At 30.0% G+C, this 19,396-nt stretch overlaps 2 protein-coding genes across 3 annotated transcripts in view; both read left to right on the top strand.

Moving 5' to 3' along the window:
- LOC108756720 overlaps window positions 1-8,007 on the top strand; it is a 13,465-nt gene extending 5,458 nt beyond the window's left edge. The window contains exons 6-8 of the mRNA XM_018500736.1: window positions 6,607-6,727; window positions 7,181-7,344; window positions 7,895-8,007. Coding sequence (XP_018356238.1) covers window positions 6,607-6,727; window positions 7,181-7,344; window positions 7,895-7,958 — 349 coding nt within the window. The 3' untranslated portion in view covers window positions 7,959-8,007. The remainder of the gene's footprint in view (window positions 1-6,606; window positions 6,728-7,180; window positions 7,345-7,894) is intronic.
- Window positions 8,008-10,968: 2,961 nt separating this feature from the next.
- On the top strand, window positions 10,969-18,242 carry LOC108756687 (E3 ubiquitin-protein ligase LRSAM1-like). Of its 2 annotated transcripts, XM_018500682.1 has the most exons (13): window positions 10,969-11,229; window positions 11,793-12,035; window positions 12,448-12,861; window positions 14,765-14,794; window positions 15,388-15,489; window positions 15,552-15,660; window positions 15,766-15,927; window positions 15,997-16,096; window positions 16,432-16,675; window positions 16,963-17,088; window positions 17,240-17,434; window positions 17,613-17,807; window positions 17,892-18,242. In XM_018500682.1, the coding sequence occupies exons 1-13, from the start codon at window positions 11,161-11,163 to the stop codon at window positions 18,015-18,017; spliced, it is 2,115 nt and encodes a 704-aa protein (XP_018356184.1). In that variant the 5' UTR covers window positions 10,969-11,160; the 3' UTR covers window positions 18,018-18,242. The 2 variants fall into 2 exon arrangements, with proteins under 2 accessions (XP_018356184.1, XP_018356186.1); XM_018500684.1 differs by lacking the exon at window positions 14,765-14,794.
- Window positions 18,243-19,396: the final 1,154 nt, after the last annotated feature.

The raw sequence follows: 19,396 nt of genomic DNA, 5'->3' as shown, positions 1-19,396 counted from the left end.
AATCCATAAATCTTAAGCCGTAAAAAATTAACCAATTACAGTTGAATACAAGTATAAGAAGAATAATATCGATTATAGTTGATCAATTTCTTACGGCTTAAGACTTAAAGCTTAGATAATGACTTATTGTAGAAAGTCTATCAATTCAGCTGTGATTGGTCAATCGCTTATAATCAATTTCTTAAAAAATTTAAGTACAGTTCAGAAAGTAATTTGTTGGACCACATAAATGATTATATAAGAAATTGATGTATGATGAACAGTGTTGCAAAAAATTTTTGACATTAATCAAATTGTACATCCTATATCATTTTGATAATTCAACAAAATTATTTTCAAATTTGTATCTAGCTAAATTTTTAGATACTTCAAAAAACTGTTCTTTCCATGTAGTCATGATGTGATAAATATATAACATAGCATTACGGCGGTTCGAATTCTAAAATCATGATATATTTCGCTATTCTAGTCGTCAATCATTACATAACTTAATCATTACTTCGGATAATAAAGATTTTATTATTTTAGGAATTATCCCCTTTAGGAATAAAAGCATTATGTAAAATTACAGAAATAATGAAAGCTCGTGAAAGAATAGCAAAAGCAAACAGCCGTGCAAAGAAATTGCTAAATGAAACCCGTTGATTTGCAGTAATCGAGCTATCTTCGTATCTCAATCTATATATAAGGCGTAGAGGGAGAGAGAAAGGATAAAAAGTTCGATTGGTCTACGATTTATGATATTGACGTCAAAAAAATAAAGTGGGGCGTTTAAAATGATGTTAAAGGAAGGGAAGGAGAAGAGGAGAAGGAGGAAGGAGTTGGTTGGTAACGGACTGGTACGACCGTGAATGTTCGCATCCCGCGGATCATGGTACGTCCTTCGATTGGTACCTTCGCCAAACTTCGATCATCATATTCGATGTCATCCACGATATGCGTGTATTGCTTGCTCACAGTTTAGAGAAGATGCTCAGAAACTAATTTTTCCTTAATTATCCGTCAAATATTAAATATATATTTATATATTTAAATAATATATAAACGTTTATAAAATATGTTATCCCCACTGTATTTAATTTTTGTACCCTAGTAACAGCCAGGTCTGTAACAGTCAAAAATCATCTATATTTAATTGCTGATAAATTATATGTCCAATAACAATACTGTATTCGGTAATAGCCCAGGTTGCGGACTAAGTACTGTAAACGTTTTTCTGACGACATCTACATTAGTCACACAGACGAATCCGGCTACGTTAGTTAGTACAACGTCATCTTTGATAGAATCGATGAACGAGACGGAGCAAATCGGGTCCCGGTGTAACGGCCTCCAGTTTCGTTAAGTTGTCCTTCGATAGCATGCGAGATGTTGATGAATAAGACACTCTGATTCTGTACAATTTCACTTTGTTCCAGTTCACCGTGAACTTATTTGAATTCAACGGTGTCAAAGAACCATAAAAATATTCTCTAATTTGATCTCTTATTTTCTGAGGTTCAATTTTCGGGTTATCGATTTTCGTGTTACTTCTAAATTTCGGCAGAAAGAATACTTTCACAAAACGCGGCATATCGTTCACTAATGAGTTATAGTGTTTGATCCATTACAAGAATCACATCTACCTCGAATACATGTGCGGCGTACATCAATAATTTGTAATCTTCTTCGTTCCAATGATACATTCCGAGCCGAATATTTATAATGACCCCCGACGCTTTGACTTTCTTATTGTTTTGGAATGTATCCGAGTAGACCTTTGCGTTATAAGTGACTCGTACAGTGCTGAATTGTCTCTTGGATTTTTATATCCAAAATGAAAGACCAGCGGATTTTCCTGGTTAAAACCTTTCATTGCGTTATATGGTCGTTCTATCAGCAAAGCACCTACAGTATCAGAAATCGCTATATATTCTTGATTAACGTCGAGATCAACAAAAATTGGTCTTCTATCGGTTCTAATGGCATAGTTCAACAATGTTCCACAAAGTATAGACTTTCCCACGTTGCGAGATTCCATGATCATCGTTATTGGACCTCTAGTATCGTCCTTTTCCGCTGTCTCTCTCATTTGTTCCAACATTGCACAGCAATTCAAGTACAGAGATATCGGCGTCTTCTTTTCTATATACCTGACGCTCGGTTTCGCAACAATGATACAACCCTACCAAGTGAAAACTATGATTGTATAGATCACATCAGGGATAAACTCATACTTTTTTCCTTTTATCATTTCCATCCCAAAAATTTCTGCCACGCCACTCTTTAACTCTAATGTAACTTTTTCTCTCTTCTTATTCTTCTTTACTTCGAATTTAAATTCGCAATCCGGATTCACACACACACACACACACACACACACACACACAACTTACATTCTCTCACCACAGACTTATTATTAACCATTTCTTAATTATTTTAGATTAATTATACAGATAAAATTAGATAAAATTTGTTAGTTCGTGGAGTTACGTTTGTTCTAATTCTTTCGTATTTCACAGTGATGCACGTTTGGGTCCGGGCATGTCGCGCCGGCTCAGCTAGAACAACAATGAGATACGTCTGTCCTTAGAGTCGATTGTATATTTCGAAATGAAGTGAAAAGAATATTCACAATTTAATTGGTTAATATCTAATGAATTTGCTCACTTTTGTAATTTTCACTTCATTTCAAGATACTCAATAACTACCGTCTCGCATTCGGCGAAATGAGCGAAACAGTGAGTTGAATATGTGCTCGGGCTCAAATGTACATCACTGCTCGCAATGACTGTGTTCAGCAAAGAAACCAGGTTTGCAACTGTTATAAATTTCTTTGATACGATTAGTTTTGCCGTTAGTTCTTCACTGGATGTATAAACTATATTAAAGAAATTTACATCAGTTGCAAAGTTGCTTTCTCTGCTGAACGCAGTTAATTTTATGCAAAACGATTATTAATGAAATTTTGTAAATATCAAAACGGTAAATGATTAAAACAATAATAAGGCAGTATAAATCTATTCTTTGTGGCTGAACTAGGGATGGAGTATATAGATATTTTAAAAATCAATATTTTTTGAACTTTTTCTCGATATTTTATACCGATACTTTCGATATTGACAATGTATTTACATTTAATCGGGAATATCGACCTTTGGATATGACCTGTTAAGCACATATAGAACAATCAGAGCAAAATTTATTAAACTTCAGATTAATTTTTCTATGTCTTCTGCGCAGTATGCGCAGAACTTAACATTTATCACATAACTAAAGGCATGTTCGGATTTCCATCTGCGTCAATCATGAAACTTTATCCCTAGGATGGAAAGTGAAAAGTGAAAATTTTTACCATTAATGACCCAGAACACGCCTAAGGATGTATCTGAACGTATGTGTTGCGTATGTGTAATTTTTTTTAAATTTTGATTGGAGTAATTTCAAAAAGCCGATAAAATAGCTTCAAAAACGATCTCCAACCGTTATTTTTGCAAAAATATTGATTTTTATGCATCGATACCCGTATCGATACGTATATTGATGTGCGTCAATATCAGCAATATTACAAATTATCCAGCCAAAATTTTGATATATCTTTACAAAATTTTGATACATCTATTACACTGTCAAAAATATCATAAAATTTGATGTACTTTTAAATTACACAAGTTGAATTTAATTTCATGACATTATATCAAATTTAAGAGGGGAAATACCTTTACAATCTTCAAAAAATGCGTTTTTTTGGCATAAAATGTTAGTACAACATATGAAGAATATACTGACAAAATTTTATATCGAAATTCGAAGAATTAGCGGAATTATTATCTGTGTACGCGCCAGAGTGTGCCACAGATATAGTCGTGCGCTCGCAGCAAAGAGATCCGCCTATTGTAATTCTCTCTCTCATAATCTCTTCTCCGATATTATAGCTGCTCAGGTAACTGATTAGGTAGATGTTTTGGAGAGTGTCGATTTACTTCAAAGATGCTTAGGTGGCCACGTAGAATGCGAATGAAAGTTTTAACTCAACTATATGGCGCCTCGCTCCAAAGCACCTACATTATCTTTCAAAACTTAGAACGCGTTTTTCTCAAAACATTATTTTCAAAACTGATACACAAAATAGCTAAAAAACCTACTTAACTGATCTTCTTCAAATTATAGATACAACTGAACTATATAATTACCTTCTATGTGAACCTAAATGTTTATGAAAATTATTTTTAGAAAAGTACTTTTTATTGCAAAATTCAACGAAAATTTCGTGAAAAATTTGAACTTTTTTTTTAAACATGCGTCATTTTTTCAATTTTCATTTTTTTTCACTTTTTTTAGTTCATAGAAGCGTATACATCTTATTAATTAAAAAAAATTTGTTCTGTCTGTTTCGGATCAATACAACAGAAACTACATGTCCTACCAATTGGCAATTCACATTGCCACCTCTGTTATTTGCGGCGCTGCAGTTTCAGTATTTTTTAATATTATGTAAAAAAAATATATATTTATGTACTCAAAAGATAGATAAAGTAGCATAAAAAATTTTGATTAGCCAAATACCTTTTATTTAAAAAATAATTACCGATTTTTAACCTTCTAAAGATATTTCTACCCTTAATTAAATTACATCAAATTTAATGTATTTGTAACTGAAAATTATATTTGTGTATATACATGTACATGAAATTTAATGCACTTTTCATAAAATTTTATGTGAATTTGCGTGAAATTTAATGCATACGTTCATTACATGTAATTTAGTATTCAGTTTAGACCATTTATTGCTTTTCAGTTACCTTATAATTACAAGTTCCGTTACATATGTTACTAAAATTCATAACAAAATTTCTAAAAGTGTAAGCTTCAACATGCTCTTACCATAATTCCCTTCAATGTTCAATGAACATTGGAGTAAAATATAGTATAGCAGCTATGGTAAAAGTGAGTTGGAGCATATTGGAGTATACAATACGAACAAACCTAGTATATCTGCTCATGATACGTTGCGATATAAATATCGATATTTTTTTTTCTGTATCGCTTATCTCTAGGCTGTGAACTCAGAAACTGATACTAAACTCTGCAATTTATGAATAATATTATACAAAGCGTAATGACAACTAAGCGCAGTTAATTAGGCACAATCACAAATAAAATCTATTTAGTAATTAATAAAAACAAAGTCAACAAACGTTTCGGCTCTTCTTTGGGCCATCTTTAGTATCCAAATTAAATATACCAGTTTACTTAAATTAATATCTCGACCTCTCAGTGGAAGACACAAGTGGAAAATACATTCAATCCAAATTGAATGAGCATCGATCACAGTGGTTAAGTACATAGCCAAGTGAGTGAGTCCACATGAGTTAATTTTATAAAAATAACCAGTTCACACGGCACTCAACAAATAAAAAAGTTATACAATTGGATTGTGAGCTTAACAATAGATAAGAGTTGAGAGATCCACACGTAACAGATTAGATATGCAGATCAAATTATATTTATTACTTAAAACTAATTGATTCAGTATTATACAATAGTATTAGGGCTATTCGAGCCACATTAGATGTCATATGCGAACTTTATGTACAAAATAGTAAATATAAGTCAACGATTACAATTCAAATGTTTCGATCTTTAATATAGTCATCTTCAGTGGTACATATTGACAAAGAAATTAAAATCTGAACTGATTAAACTAAACATTACATTAAAAATAGCCGAGTGCACAATCATTCCTCTTTGCACATAAACTCTAGCGCGGTTTGAATAGTTCTAATATTATAATATTAAATCTAAATTTTCTCTCTTTAAGAGTCTTACATCTAATTAGATACTTTAATTATAAAACTAATTATACGAAAATTTTTAAACAATGTAATATCTATTATATAAGTTTGTTTACTTAATATTGATTACATAAAAATTAAGACAGTGTGTTGAAATAGTGATGTGTTCAGTACTTAATGTGTTGATGTTGTCACTTTGATGTTCTAAGTTACTATGGTAAAATTTGTTATCGATCCGGTCTTCGCGTAAAAGACAGTATTTACAATTTATTAAATATAGATAATTATAAATAAACATAGTGTAAAAAAAACTGCAATTTATAAAATAGATATGCACTCTCTCACAATTTTGTATCTTATAAATCCTTCTCCTTCTTTCTCTCATTCTATTTCTTTATTTCTCGTTTTGTTAATATTTTCAAAATATTTCCGTAATTCTTAAATGTATGTAAATAAACTATTTATTGATAAATGTTATTTTATATATAATTTCTTACAAGAAGACACTATTTTCTATTAATATCTTATTTCTTATTATCATTAGATACGGATGGTTCAAAGAAGTATCTTTTGGAAATTTAAAGATTTGTAAAGACGTAAAATTGTTCATAAAAAATTTTTAATATTATATATATTTTTAATATTATATAAATGGATATAATTAACAGTCAACACGTTAAGGTCAATCTGTCAAAAGTACGCTTGATTAAAAATGTGTTCGAAATGTATAGGCTTGTTAATTTAATGACCTTACGATTTTATAATCCTACTATGTGATTGTATGAAAAAGGGGAAGATAAAAAAAAAGAAAATATATTTTCAATGTTTGCAGAGTAGCAGAGCGGACGAATAATGCGCTGATGGAGACAAAAGAACAGAGGATATCTCTCGCGATACCGCGAGTCGATCTCGTCGCGATTCCAGTTCCGTCGATCGACACATCGCTTTCAAAAGTAAAAAAAATTACGCCAAATGAAATTAAAGCAAATTTTATACGCCATAATGACAAACTTCTATGAGTAGATTGCCGATTTCGCCTTTATGTTTAAAGACAGCGCTAGGCAGCGCCATATTTATGTTCACTCACTCTCACATGTATAAATTATACATTACACGAATAATAACGTAGTATTTTCATATATAAATTCACGTGATACAGCCAGGACGTACACATACGTGTGTATGAACTAAAATAAGGACAGCTCGAAATCAGCTTTATCTCTTTTTATCATATTGAGTCAGCAGTCTAATTATAGAAGTCTGTGGATATAACATATCGTAGAATAATTTTATGTCATATTTTTCAATAATATTATTACTATTACTGCTATTACTATTATCATTATTATTATTATAATGCTGCGTGCTTTTATTTTTAATTTGATATATTTTCGGTGTAAATACAGATTGAGCAATTTTCTAAAGAGACGATACCGGCAAAAGAGACGCCACCAGAGCTGATACTGCCTTCGGAGCCACAGTTTCAAACGACGAAAGAGAAAGAATGTTGGCATCTCTACAGGCGGATGTGTGATAAGGGTGTGTGCGTGTCCTTCGACACAGTTCTAAGGTAACGGATAATCATTGTTCAAATCGAGAAAAATTGAATTAATAAAAACATCTATCAATAAATCTAATTTAGTAAGGTTTAAAAAAAACATTAGAATAATTAGCGTATAATATACTCTCTAAAACTTTTAGAGTAAATTTCACTCTAAAAAGTGAAATCTCTTAAAGATTGAAAATTGAGCCAATCTTTTTCAAGATCTCAATTTGCACTCTTTAGAGTGAGAGTCCACTTCAAAGAACTTAGAAAATATATGGCATTGTTCATGAAACAATTTATCTCGAGATATTTAAGAACTTTAAAAGAACATCTTTATAAAATAGAACGATCCGATTTTTAGATCGATATACAATAAGATCGTAAACCGTAAGAAATTGACCAATCATACATATCACATTCGATTATGATTGATCAATTTCTTACGACTTATTTACGATTTACGATCCTATTATATAGTATCAGCTTTAGAGGGAGAGAGAAAATAGAATTCATTTATATTTAATGCTTGCAATTTGTACATATATATGCGTGACTAGAAAAATGTATATTTCAGAGGCATGCTAACACCGACCGAGTATCGACTGCGACAGAAGGAATGTTCACAAGATTTGCAATGAGAGGTTGAATTGTTTTTTTTTTTATTGACGTTTGTAGATACTTTTTTAATGGACCGATCATCGTTATTTTTTTTTTTGGAATCAAATTGATGGTTCAGAAATAATATGCGACGAAACATACATATATGTGATTTATATGTATATGCAATTTATTACAATTAACAAATTACATATATCTCTATTATGTATATTATACAATTCGCATATATAATTTATTATTTTTTAATTGTTAACGTTAGTAGTTTTTAATTGTTAACATTTTTATTTGTTTATGTAATTTATATAACATAAAATAAGGTACGAAAGATTACGCCAGATAGGCGTAAATTATTAAATATTATTATCAAGACCGAAATAAATAACGCGTTTGATAATAATAATTAATAATAACAATAAATTAGGCACACACGGTAAAGTCATAGGCACAAAACCGAATTACCTGATATTAGAATGGTTCCTATTAAGCCGTAAATAAAATCCTACTGCCTTTTTCTCGATCCTTTTATATTCCTGAATTATTTTAGAATTATTTTTTAAATCATTTCCGATAATATCCGATTTGATATCGGAATGTTTTAACGCATTTTCAAGTACAGTAATATTTTATAGAGCCACAAAATCTGTTCTTTTAATTGTACCGCGTCACACTTTTCGCACCAAGAATAATATATAGATATGCAGTATAGCCATTAAAGAGAGAAGAAAAAAAGAGATAAAAAGTGCAATTAAAGAGAACAGATCCTTTTCTTATTCTTTTCTACAGAGTTGCGAATATTTTTCTTCGTATGTGTAAATGCGTATGTATATTCATGTATCCATACATTCAAAAAATATACTATGCGTCCGTATGTCCAAACACAAGTTAAGTTAAATCATTGAACCTGTCGACATTGAGAGTTTTGAACATCGGCTCGACTGTAGCCAAAGTTAGATATATTTAAATAAATTCAAATATCTAAATAAGTTAGTATAATAAGTTGAATATTTAAATAAAGCCAGCAGCACACGATGCTTGTTTTCCTGCAGAATTGCTAACTGTCTCTATTATAATGTATCTTTTAGCCAATTGGCCTATTACCGAATTAATTAATTATTAAATATTGTAGCTTTAATTTTATCGGCTTGCAATCAATAACGGTTTTTTAACTATTTCTTTTTCTTATAATATTTCTTTAATCCGAAAAACATTAATATTTTTTAATGTTTTTGATAAAAATAAAAAACATATTTTTGTCCCTATTAGTGAGTTCTCCAAGCGATGATGGCCCTATTAATGTGCCCCCCAATTTATATGCCTATTCGCATTTGACTCATTTTAACGTGTAATTACTAAAACAGGTAAATAAATTTAAACTAATTGTTTAAGTTGATATTACATAAATCATTATTTCAATTATACTTATTAATTCGATGTACATTCATAACACAATTCTCAGCTCCAATACAGGACACACTAATAGGGACGAGTTTGCGGTACGTATTACTGGATTCACATTTCTCATATCTTTCGAAAAATGTTTAAAATACTTTAATAGTTAATTGAAGAGTAAAATATTTGTGGTATCGTTAAAAAATAAAATATTTTTTCTTATTTATTCGTGCTTTCTTTATGGCTTATTGAAATACAAAAGAACACTAATAGAGACAGGCATAGTAATAGTTATCCTAGCTGGATTAGAATCTTGTCACCGTATTGAATGCAGTGCTGGCAGTACCAGCATCTCAGGTAATACAATGGCAAGAATCCAATCCAGTTAGCAATCCAGCAGAAAAATAAGTATCGTGTGCCGGCTTAAGTTAGTAGTCGCTTACAACACGCTTGCAACACTGACGTTATCAATGACCGATGCTTACCAGCCAAAGCGAATTTAAATTTCCTTCTCTTCCTTTCTCTTCCTTCACTTCCCTCGTGTCTTCTCGTTATCTCTTCTAAGATACAAAGACAATCGCGAAGTAAAATTGCTGTCCTTCGAATCGCAATATGTTATTGCGAATTTAAAAAGTAAATAGTAGCGGAGAGGAAGCGCGAATCATTGAAAACGCAAAAAGTACACGTGTCTGTGAAATCAGAGCCGTGAAGTTAGCGCGAAAATTGGGATGCGATCGATCGGCAAATAATCGAACAGCAAAAGGAAGAAAAGATTGACCTAAAAGCCTATTCTACAATGTGCTCTTTGTTTCCTGTTTCTTATTTTTTTATCTTTTGCTTTTTTCTCTTTTACAACCGTTTTATCAACAATTGTATTTCTTGTTTCTTTTGTATCTCGGACGATATAAAACAAAAAACCGAATAAAAGGCAAAAAAGACCAGATGTAAAAAAATAGCAAAAAATAAGAAGCAGGAAACAAAAAGCATTATAGAACAGGATAAAGTCTCGTGAAGATAATCTTTTTTTTTTCTTGAAGATAAACTTTATGAAGGCAACCTTAAGCCTTTGCTTCTTTATAGGAGTCAATCAAGATCATTTTATTCACGAAATGAATAGACAACGTTTAGAGATAAAAATAATCTTAAGATAAAAATAGTCTTCGTGGAATAAGCGATCTTCATTAAGACTGTCTTAAGCGTCGCCTTGATTGGATTGTGAATAGCATCTTTTGTATTTACTCTTTTATATCCTTCTTTATCTCTCTTTAAAGTCTAATTATATACTCATTTTATCTCAAGTGAAAAAAATATAATCTTCTATGCGTGTTATATTTATAACAAACTAGTCTAATTAATTATTAAAACAAAATAGTATAATTAATAGACATTTTACATTAAAAGATACAGATAGATTGGAGAGAAAAAAGATGAAAATAAGAAATTTAATTGTAAAGAACAAATTTATAATTTTCACACGTGACTCATTCTGAATGACGTAATACTTCGGAAAAAGTACACTTAATTTATAGAGTAAACACTTTTCAGATATACTTTCAAAATAATCAGTATAGTATATTCCCGTTGAAATTCGCTTACTTTACGAACACCCTATAGCTTCAGGTACACAACTGCAGAGGTAAAAGGAAAGAACAACAATAACAGGTGCAAACGGTGCACTTTAAAAGAACGGACAGCTGATTCTAGCATTTCTAGCTGATTGTCAGCTCGAACCTCATCGAGGAAGGTTCGGCGCTATATCGCTGTTTATCACATGGCTGTAGGAAATGAAATCGTTATTCATTTCCTTGTCATGACAACGGATGCCGAGCAAGGATGTCGAGAAAGCACGGGAGCACGACTAAAGTCGATTATAAGGCGCGGCTCGAGTACAAACTGTATCTGGTGCGTATTCCACGAATTAAGGTTATGATTCGTGGCCCACAAGTCAAATTATAATTAATTAACTAGTCAGTGTCAGATTATATCTGGATCTTTTACCATATCTTTATTAACAACTAAACAAATAAATTATGTACATGCAAACGATAAAATAAAATAGATAAATCTATAAATTAGGTTTATGTAAATTGAGGTTAGAATGACGAAGAGATTTCAAACTGTTGATTAATGACTAATTACTAATCAATTACTTATAATTAATTAAAATTATTTAATTAAATAAACAAAGAACTATAAGAGTCAAAAGCAATTGATAGAGCACAGGAAGCCTTTCTTGTGCTAATTTAATTTAATTTAATTTTATACTTTATGAAGAGTTTTGATTATATTATTTATATTTTTAAAATTAATTAAATTAGTTATTCATAATTATTAATTATATCAAATAATGCCAGTTACTTTATAGTTGTCTTTGTATAAATTAATAATATTAAACATGTAATTAAATACAATAGATAATAAATTAAGTCTGTGTCTTTGCAATTATTGTCTATTTTGTACGACAGGCCAGGGAAAACCCGGAGCCAGTGTTCGATGTATCGGAATGTGCCTTGAAGAATGTGCCATCAGGCATCTATTCACTTTGCAAAGTGTTCCGAAAAAAGATCTTGCTAATGTATGATAATAAACTGAGCTCACTTTCGGGTGGAGGTGCCTTATGTGACTTGTCGTTGTTGACTGTCTTAGACATTCATGGAAATGAGTTTACTGGATTACCTTCTGATATTAAGCATCTTTCATCTCTTAAGGTCGGTTTATCAGATTGTTCAGAAAATAATTTACTTATTTCCCTTATAATTATTATAAAAGATGAAATATATAAAGATGAAGATAGAAAACTGTAAAATTTTTCTAGCAATATAAAATCTTAATGTATTATTAGACACAAGAAACAAAATATGAAAAGTTTCTTTAACAAAAAAAGAGAAGCTAATTATAAATCAATTATTTAAACATTGAAACAATATTAGCTGTTAAAAGCCAGACTATTATTTCTTTATAATTCTTTTTAAAATAATATTCCATACTCCCCTCCCTCTCTCTCTCTCCTTTTCTTTAGCACATAAATAATTTTTGTTAAAGTCATATATATGTATATTACAACTTTTATTAGATATAGCATCGACAATATTAAAATATTATGGTTTCTGTTTTCTTCAGGAGCTTCATTTGCAAGACAACAACATCCGCAAACTGCCCAACGAAATAGTGTACTTGAATAAGTTAACAATTTTGAATGTCTCGAGGAATAACCTGAAGCAGCTACCTGATGACATCGGACAGCTGCAGCAGCTGAACATTCTCGATATTAGTCACAACAAATTGTTGTATAATCTGCCCAAATCTCTAGGCTATGCTCAACAACTGACGAGTCTAAATATCGACGGATTAAATTTGTCATACCCACCTCAGAATATTTTAGACGGCGGTACGATAGTGATCATCGCATTTTTGGCGAATGAGAGCGGCGTCGATTACTCGCCAGAGAATTCGGTATCGGAGATTGATATTTCAAGAGATATGAGCTCGGACGACATGCAGACGGTATACCATAATAAGAGTAACGACGTGCAGGTATTATAATGTAGTGCATGAACATAATACTCATGAATTTCTGTTATATATAAAATTTTTTTAACTACATTATTATATCATTAAATATATGTCAAATTAATCAACAATCGCGAAAGATTATTTAAATATTTATTATCTTAAAAACATATACATATCTTCAGGAGCGTGTAGAGAATCAATAAACTAAGGAAAAAAAGTTCTTTTAGAGACATGCTTCGTTTTGGAGAAAATTGCAAAAAAAGACAAACGTTTTTATTTTTGTACTTATTTATTACTTATGCGTTCGCATTATTTATTTATTCACATTGTCACTTGTTTAATGTAGATACAGATGTAAAACAGGAGTAATTCCCTCAATTTCTGATGAGTAAATGATAAATTGATAGGAGAAAGGCAAAAATAAATAACATAAACAGAATTTTCACCAGAAAACGGAATATTATTGTTATCATGTATGATTTCAGTGACGATAATACTTAAAAGGTAGTGCGAGAAGCAACTACGCATGTATTTTTTTTTTGTGATTTTCTCCAAAACGAAGCAAATACAGTATAACTTTAAAGAACTTTTTTTCTCGATTTATCAATCTCCTACACACTTTCGAAGTTTTAACATATAAATTCAGAATATAGGGTGGAGCAGTAATTTTATCCACTTACAATATTTCTGCTATTTTTGAAGATATGAAAAAAAAAATTTATTTACTAAAAATTTCAAAACATCAAGAGGAGTACAATACGTTACTAATAATTTTTCTACGAGTAGAGACGCTTCAGAGATTTCAAGGTCACCTCTATTTTTTTTAATGGAATTGTATAATTTTTTTAACGTAATATAATTCTAGTTATTCTGTGTATTAACGTTTTCCTTTGGCTGCACTAGTACAATACTCATATAGTGTAGCGCGTTTCCATGGCTGGTGGTAGACAAACATTCGGTGTATCATGTTTCCGTGGCTACGGTGTAGTGCAAGTTTCGTGCACAAAGTGGGATTTTCCTATACCGTCCCAAAGGAAATGCAAGGCTATACCCAGTTATCCCAAGAGAAAACGCTATAAAAGTATCAACAATAATTTACGAGATATTTTATACTTCATCCTGACACGTGTTGGCATAAACTGTAAAATATTTCGTAAACTAATTTTTTGATAATCGTACCTTAATATTTTTATGAATAGAATAAAGAGGTGATCAATTGATGTAAAGAAAATATTAATTATTTATAAAAATGTCTATTTTGTTCACATATTTTTTTGCAACAACTATATCTTTTTTTTTTTTTCTTTACACCAATTCATCTCATTAGTCTGTTCATAAAAGTATTAAAGTACGATTATCAAAAAATAATTAGTTTACAAGATATTTAACATTTTAACATGTGAAAATGTGCAAGAATAAAGTATAAAATATCTCGTAAATTATTAGTTTTTTGATATCTGTATTTTATTACTTTTATATGCAGAATAATTAGAGGAATCACACATATTATATAAAAAAAAATAATATAATTCCATTTTAAAAAATGAAATGACCTTGAAATTTTCAAGTGTCTTCATCTATAGAAAAATTATTAGTAGCATATTGTATCTCTCTTGATGCTATGCAACTTCAGTAATAAATTATTTCATATTTCTAAAAAGCAGCAAAAATATTCTATGGTAGATGGACAGAGTTACTGCTCCGATCTCTGTACACACACACGCACACACACATATGTATGTGTATGTACATCTCTTTCTGATATATAAGCTATAAAAATTTTTATATGCTTATATATGTTCTGTTTTCTAGTATATTTTTACATTGAAAAATTTTACAGAACAGAAACTGATCAATTTTGCAAGTATCTATGTTTCACGCATAATGTTCGCGCATATTCATAGTTTTTTTTTTTCTCTTTTAGGCAGCATTACAGAAGCTAAACAAAATGAAGGCATGTTGGACGCTTCTTTGAGTTTCGTATGCTTCCCACTTGTCATCCATTTAATTATTACTTAATAATAAGTTGATTTGAAAGGTGCTTAGTGCAATAACACAATCCAATTTATAAAAAGTAAATAAGTAAACAAAATTTTTGAATCGAAAGAAATCCATAGTATAATTTTTATAGTATGAATAAAATTATATTTTGTTCTTTTATTTTTATTTCTTGAATCATTATTGCACCAGCGCCTCACTTATATTTGTTAAGTAATAATTCCGCTATTAAAGTGCCGATTTCTTTCTTCCATTTTTTAGATTTATTTTTTACAGAATTATATTTTACAGAATTTTTTTGAATATTAATATATAACATTTTTTCCTTCTATTATTTGTTCATCTAATTTAACTGTTATACAGACATTAAAAAAATCGATTGTATTTATAAATTTGTGAGAATTTTATAAATAAATTAATAAAAAAATCGTTTGCTAATAACAGATTAATAAAAATAATTTCTTTTGTTTATTCGTGTAAGAGTGATATTGAATTTTTTATTAGTCTTTTATATAATATGTTGATGCCAATGAAATTCGCTTTCGACAGGAACATCGGCAAAATGCCTTGTTGGAAGTGGAGAAAAACATAAAACAACAACAGGAATACGAGATAGAGATGCAATCCATGCTCAAAGCTCATAGGAAGAAGGTGAATTAAGTGCACACAAAATATGTAAACGTCTTAAATATAAATAACTGTTGCGTTTTTAGCTCTTAGAAGACGTAGCGTTGCAGCAGATACAATTGGAGCAAGAACTCGAAAAAGTTCAACAGGAAAGAGACACGAATAGAGCGCGTTTACTCTCGTACATTCACAATGGTACATATATATCTCCTTTTCACTCTTTAACAAATTCTACACAAAATATATTAATTTAGCAAACATGAAAAATCAATATAAATATATAAATGAACTTTTTTTTAGCGGAGAAAGAAGCTGATAACGTAATTAAAGAATTTCTGAGAAACAGCGAGGAAGAAAGACAGAGTCAGGCCGAGTTAGTGGAGCGGGAGAAGCAAGAAGAAATGCAACTATTAAGCTCCTGCCACTCAGAACAGTTCCTACTACGTACGAAAGACACTCTTTGTAAGTATCGAATATAAAGCTTGTCCAAAATCAAGAGTGTTCGCGCATGAATATAAATTCATTTTGCAGTTGCAATGGAGAAGTTGTTGGACGAGGAAATGTGTAGAACAAGGAAATGGGAAGAGCATACCAAATACAGAGACGGCACCGTACAATCCTTGCTTACGTTGTCAGTAATAAATTTTTTCTTTACATTTGTTTTTCTTATGAGTCAGTCTATAAAAGATATACAAAGATATGTTAAATATATTATTTCATTGCAATGAGTTATCAAATTGTCTTCGTCAATTTGATGGGTAATATAAATCTATGAGGAATTATTTATAGATTGAGTCTCTAAAAAGAATTTATATAAACTGATTAATAAACTTTAATTACATTTTAAATAACAGTTATGAACAGTTATGAATGAACAACTTTTTTTTTATATTATGTAATATAATAACTATCATCATTATATAAAAAGAATAAATTAAGAAGAATAAAATAAAAATTCGAATTAAGGGAAGTGAGAAACAACGACCACTTGGCACAGATAGTACATGATCAGGAGAAAAGCAGACAAGACCTTATTGATAGGTTGCGACGGGATGAAGTCTTACAGAAAGCAGCAGTTGCCGCATTGCTAGAACGGAGCGATGCGCGTTCCTGGAGTATTATTCAGCAAATGAATCTCGTGCAATCACAATTGGCTGCGCTTACTAATATCGAACTCGAAAGGCGAAAGTTGGAGATCACTCAGCAGCTTGTAAGTATGCTCAATCTTATCGTGTGCATCAAATAAGAATTAAAAAAAATATTTTTACTATCATAACACTAATTACATAGATCATAATATAATAATTACATAGCTCATAAGATTATTATACTCTTAATAAAAGATTATCAACCTCTTAAATTTTAGATATAATAAAATCTTAATATCTTTAAATATAATAAAATATATTTTTATATGTATATATGTATATAAAATTAAATATATGTAATTTATATATTTAATTTTATATACATATATACATATTTACGTATTTTTAGAATGAGATCGCTGATAAACGCGTGGCTCTAACAGATATTCTGGTCGACTTATTAGAGCAGCAAACAAATAGGAGAGCTCAACTATTGGAGACGATCAATACAATCGAGCAACAGCGAGGCATCTCTGTAATTATTTTCACGAATTTCTTATTTAATGTTCTATTTCCTTTTTTGTAAAATTAATAAATATTAATGAACTTTAATATAATTTAAAAGATAATAAAACAAAGATGTTGAAACAAAATAAGAAAACAATAAAATTATTAAAAATTGATAGAACGTGAGACGGGACAGTTTATTTTGGCTGATGCAATATCAATCTTTGATGGAAGCTCGGCCACAAGGACTATTGGAGATGTTGGAACCTATGCTGGTTCGACATGTGGCGATAGCAGGAGCTTTGCACTGCCTTCCATTCTTAGCCACTTTACCATCTTTATTACCAGACATTAGTAACGAACAATTAAAGAATGCAAGTATCTTCATCAAATTTTTAAAACTTCACTTTAAAATATTGTAAATTGGAGTATTTTATAGTGTTAAATAAATTTGTAATACTAACAGATTTTATCTTTATTTGTAATGAATAGTGAATAAACTTTTAATTATTTAAAACACATCTATTATTTTATATCATTTTTGTTTTGCAGATTGGCATAAATTGCGAAAATGATCGCGCTGCCATAATGCTGGCAGTTGAGAATTATCTATCAGAAGTTAAATTGAGTGAACCCAGATCGCCTGTAACAGCTTCTGCGCCTCTCGAAGAGGCATCAACCAGCGATCAAGACGATTCTATTCAGAATGTTAACATAATCGAATGCGTAATTTGCTTCGACTTGCAAGTAAATGTTTTTATACATATAAAATTTCAATGCTTGATATCAATTTATTTACTATTATAATCATATTGTCTTCTTTTTTTGCAGTGCGAAGTGATTTTTTTACCTTGTGGACACTTCTGCTGTTGCTCCATTTGTGCAGAAAAAATTTCTGCAGAATGTCCAATGTGCAGAAGTTTAATAGAACGTAAAGTTCGAGTTGTGCAGCCTTAAATTTATAAAACTCGGTTTTATTCAGCTTATTCGCGAATAATGTCAACTTGATGACTGACTTCTTAAGAGTATCAAAATACGCTATTCTTCCTGGTCTGTGATTATGCACGTCAACAACTGTTTCCATAGTAGTGGAAAGTATAACCACGCACAAGTTATATTTACCACTAATATAAAGCTCATAAATGTATATGGAGAATATACTATTATTACACCTGTGTGTGTATGTGTGTGTGTGTGTGTGTTTGCATGTGTGCGTACATCCATTTCAAAATAATGAGAAGTAGTTTTTAACAAAAATATTTAAAACAAAAGTAATTGATTTTATTATTTGTCTCTTTCAGATCACATAACTTTTATTTAAAGCGTTTTTAATAAAAATCACTTCTCATTTTAAAATAGATGTGAGTGATCTCAAACATCCTGTATATTGTGACTCGCAAAATTGTTCAAATGATCAATTTCATAAGCAACTAGTTTTTTACATACAAAATGTAAAATGTTTCCATTGAAAATTCTTTGATCAATTTGATATAACAAAATTGGAACAGCCTTTTACACGAGTATTATCTATACCTTATAGATCTTGTTATATGCACTTTGATTGATAATTTAAATAGTAGATTAGATAATCGTTTGCATCGTTCTTTTTTTTCGTTAGAAAATATCAAAAGAAAAAAGACAAATATCAATCTAATAACAAAAGACACAATTTAAGAAATATAGAAAATATTTATTGCGTGAATTTCTATGCTTTATCATTATGTTATGCCGTAAACATTATACTATATATTATATTACGTTTTACACTGATTTTATAGAAATCTTGTGTACACATTGGAATGTATTAGATAAGAGCACAAATTTACACGTTAAAATTTAATTTTTAATCATACATAATTTTATATATACTTATATAATATAATATATATAAAATATGCTAGACAATTGGCTTTAGATAGATTTCAGTATTAATTGAAGATACCACCAAAGCGAAATTAAAAAGAAATGTGAAATGTTCAAAGGAAGCATAGAAAAAATGGACATATTTTATATCCTTAATAAATGCAAAATATAATTATTCTATTGTAATTAAATTAATCACGTACATATCTTCTATAAATTAGAATGTATTAGAATATATGAGCACACACCTGAGAAAAAGAAAAAAAATATAAAACTTGTTGATAGTTAAGTCGAGAAATCAGTACGAGAAAATCAGTGCATTTATAAAAAATAATTTTTACAATGAAATTTTGATAAACAATCTAACGTTAGCGTTATTTGATCATGAAAAAGAGAGAATCTCCTGTAAAATAATATAATAAAATGCTCATTTATGCAAACCGATCTTCTCATCATCGCAAACTTTTAAATAA

The sequence above is a fragment of the Trachymyrmex septentrionalis genome, unplaced genomic scaffold (genome assembly GCF_001594115.1).
Source record: "Trachymyrmex septentrionalis isolate Tsep2-gDNA-1 unplaced genomic scaffold, Tsep1.0 scaffold13, whole genome shotgun sequence".
Lineage (NCBI taxonomy): Eukaryota > Metazoa > Arthropoda > Insecta > Hymenoptera > Formicidae > Trachymyrmex > Trachymyrmex septentrionalis.
Note: the sequence above shows the minus strand (reverse complement) of the source record. Positions and strands in the feature narration are given on the sequence as shown.

What these genes read in the sequence shown, in the direction of transcription:
- LOC108756687 (XM_018500682.1), top strand. Translation starts at nt 11,161, where the DNA reads ATGTCGAGAAAGCACGGGAGCACGACTAAAGTCGATTATAAGGCGCGG. An exon ending in ACGTACGAAAGACACTCTTT is followed by an intron (nt 15,928 to 15,996) that starts GTAAGTATCGAA and finishes TTCATTTTGCAG; the next exon opens with TTGCAATGGAGAAGTTGTTG. An exon ending in TGGAGATCACTCAGCAGCTT is followed by an intron (nt 16,676 to 16,962) that starts GTAAGTATGCTC and finishes ACGTATTTTTAG; the next exon opens with AATGAGATCGCTGATAAACG.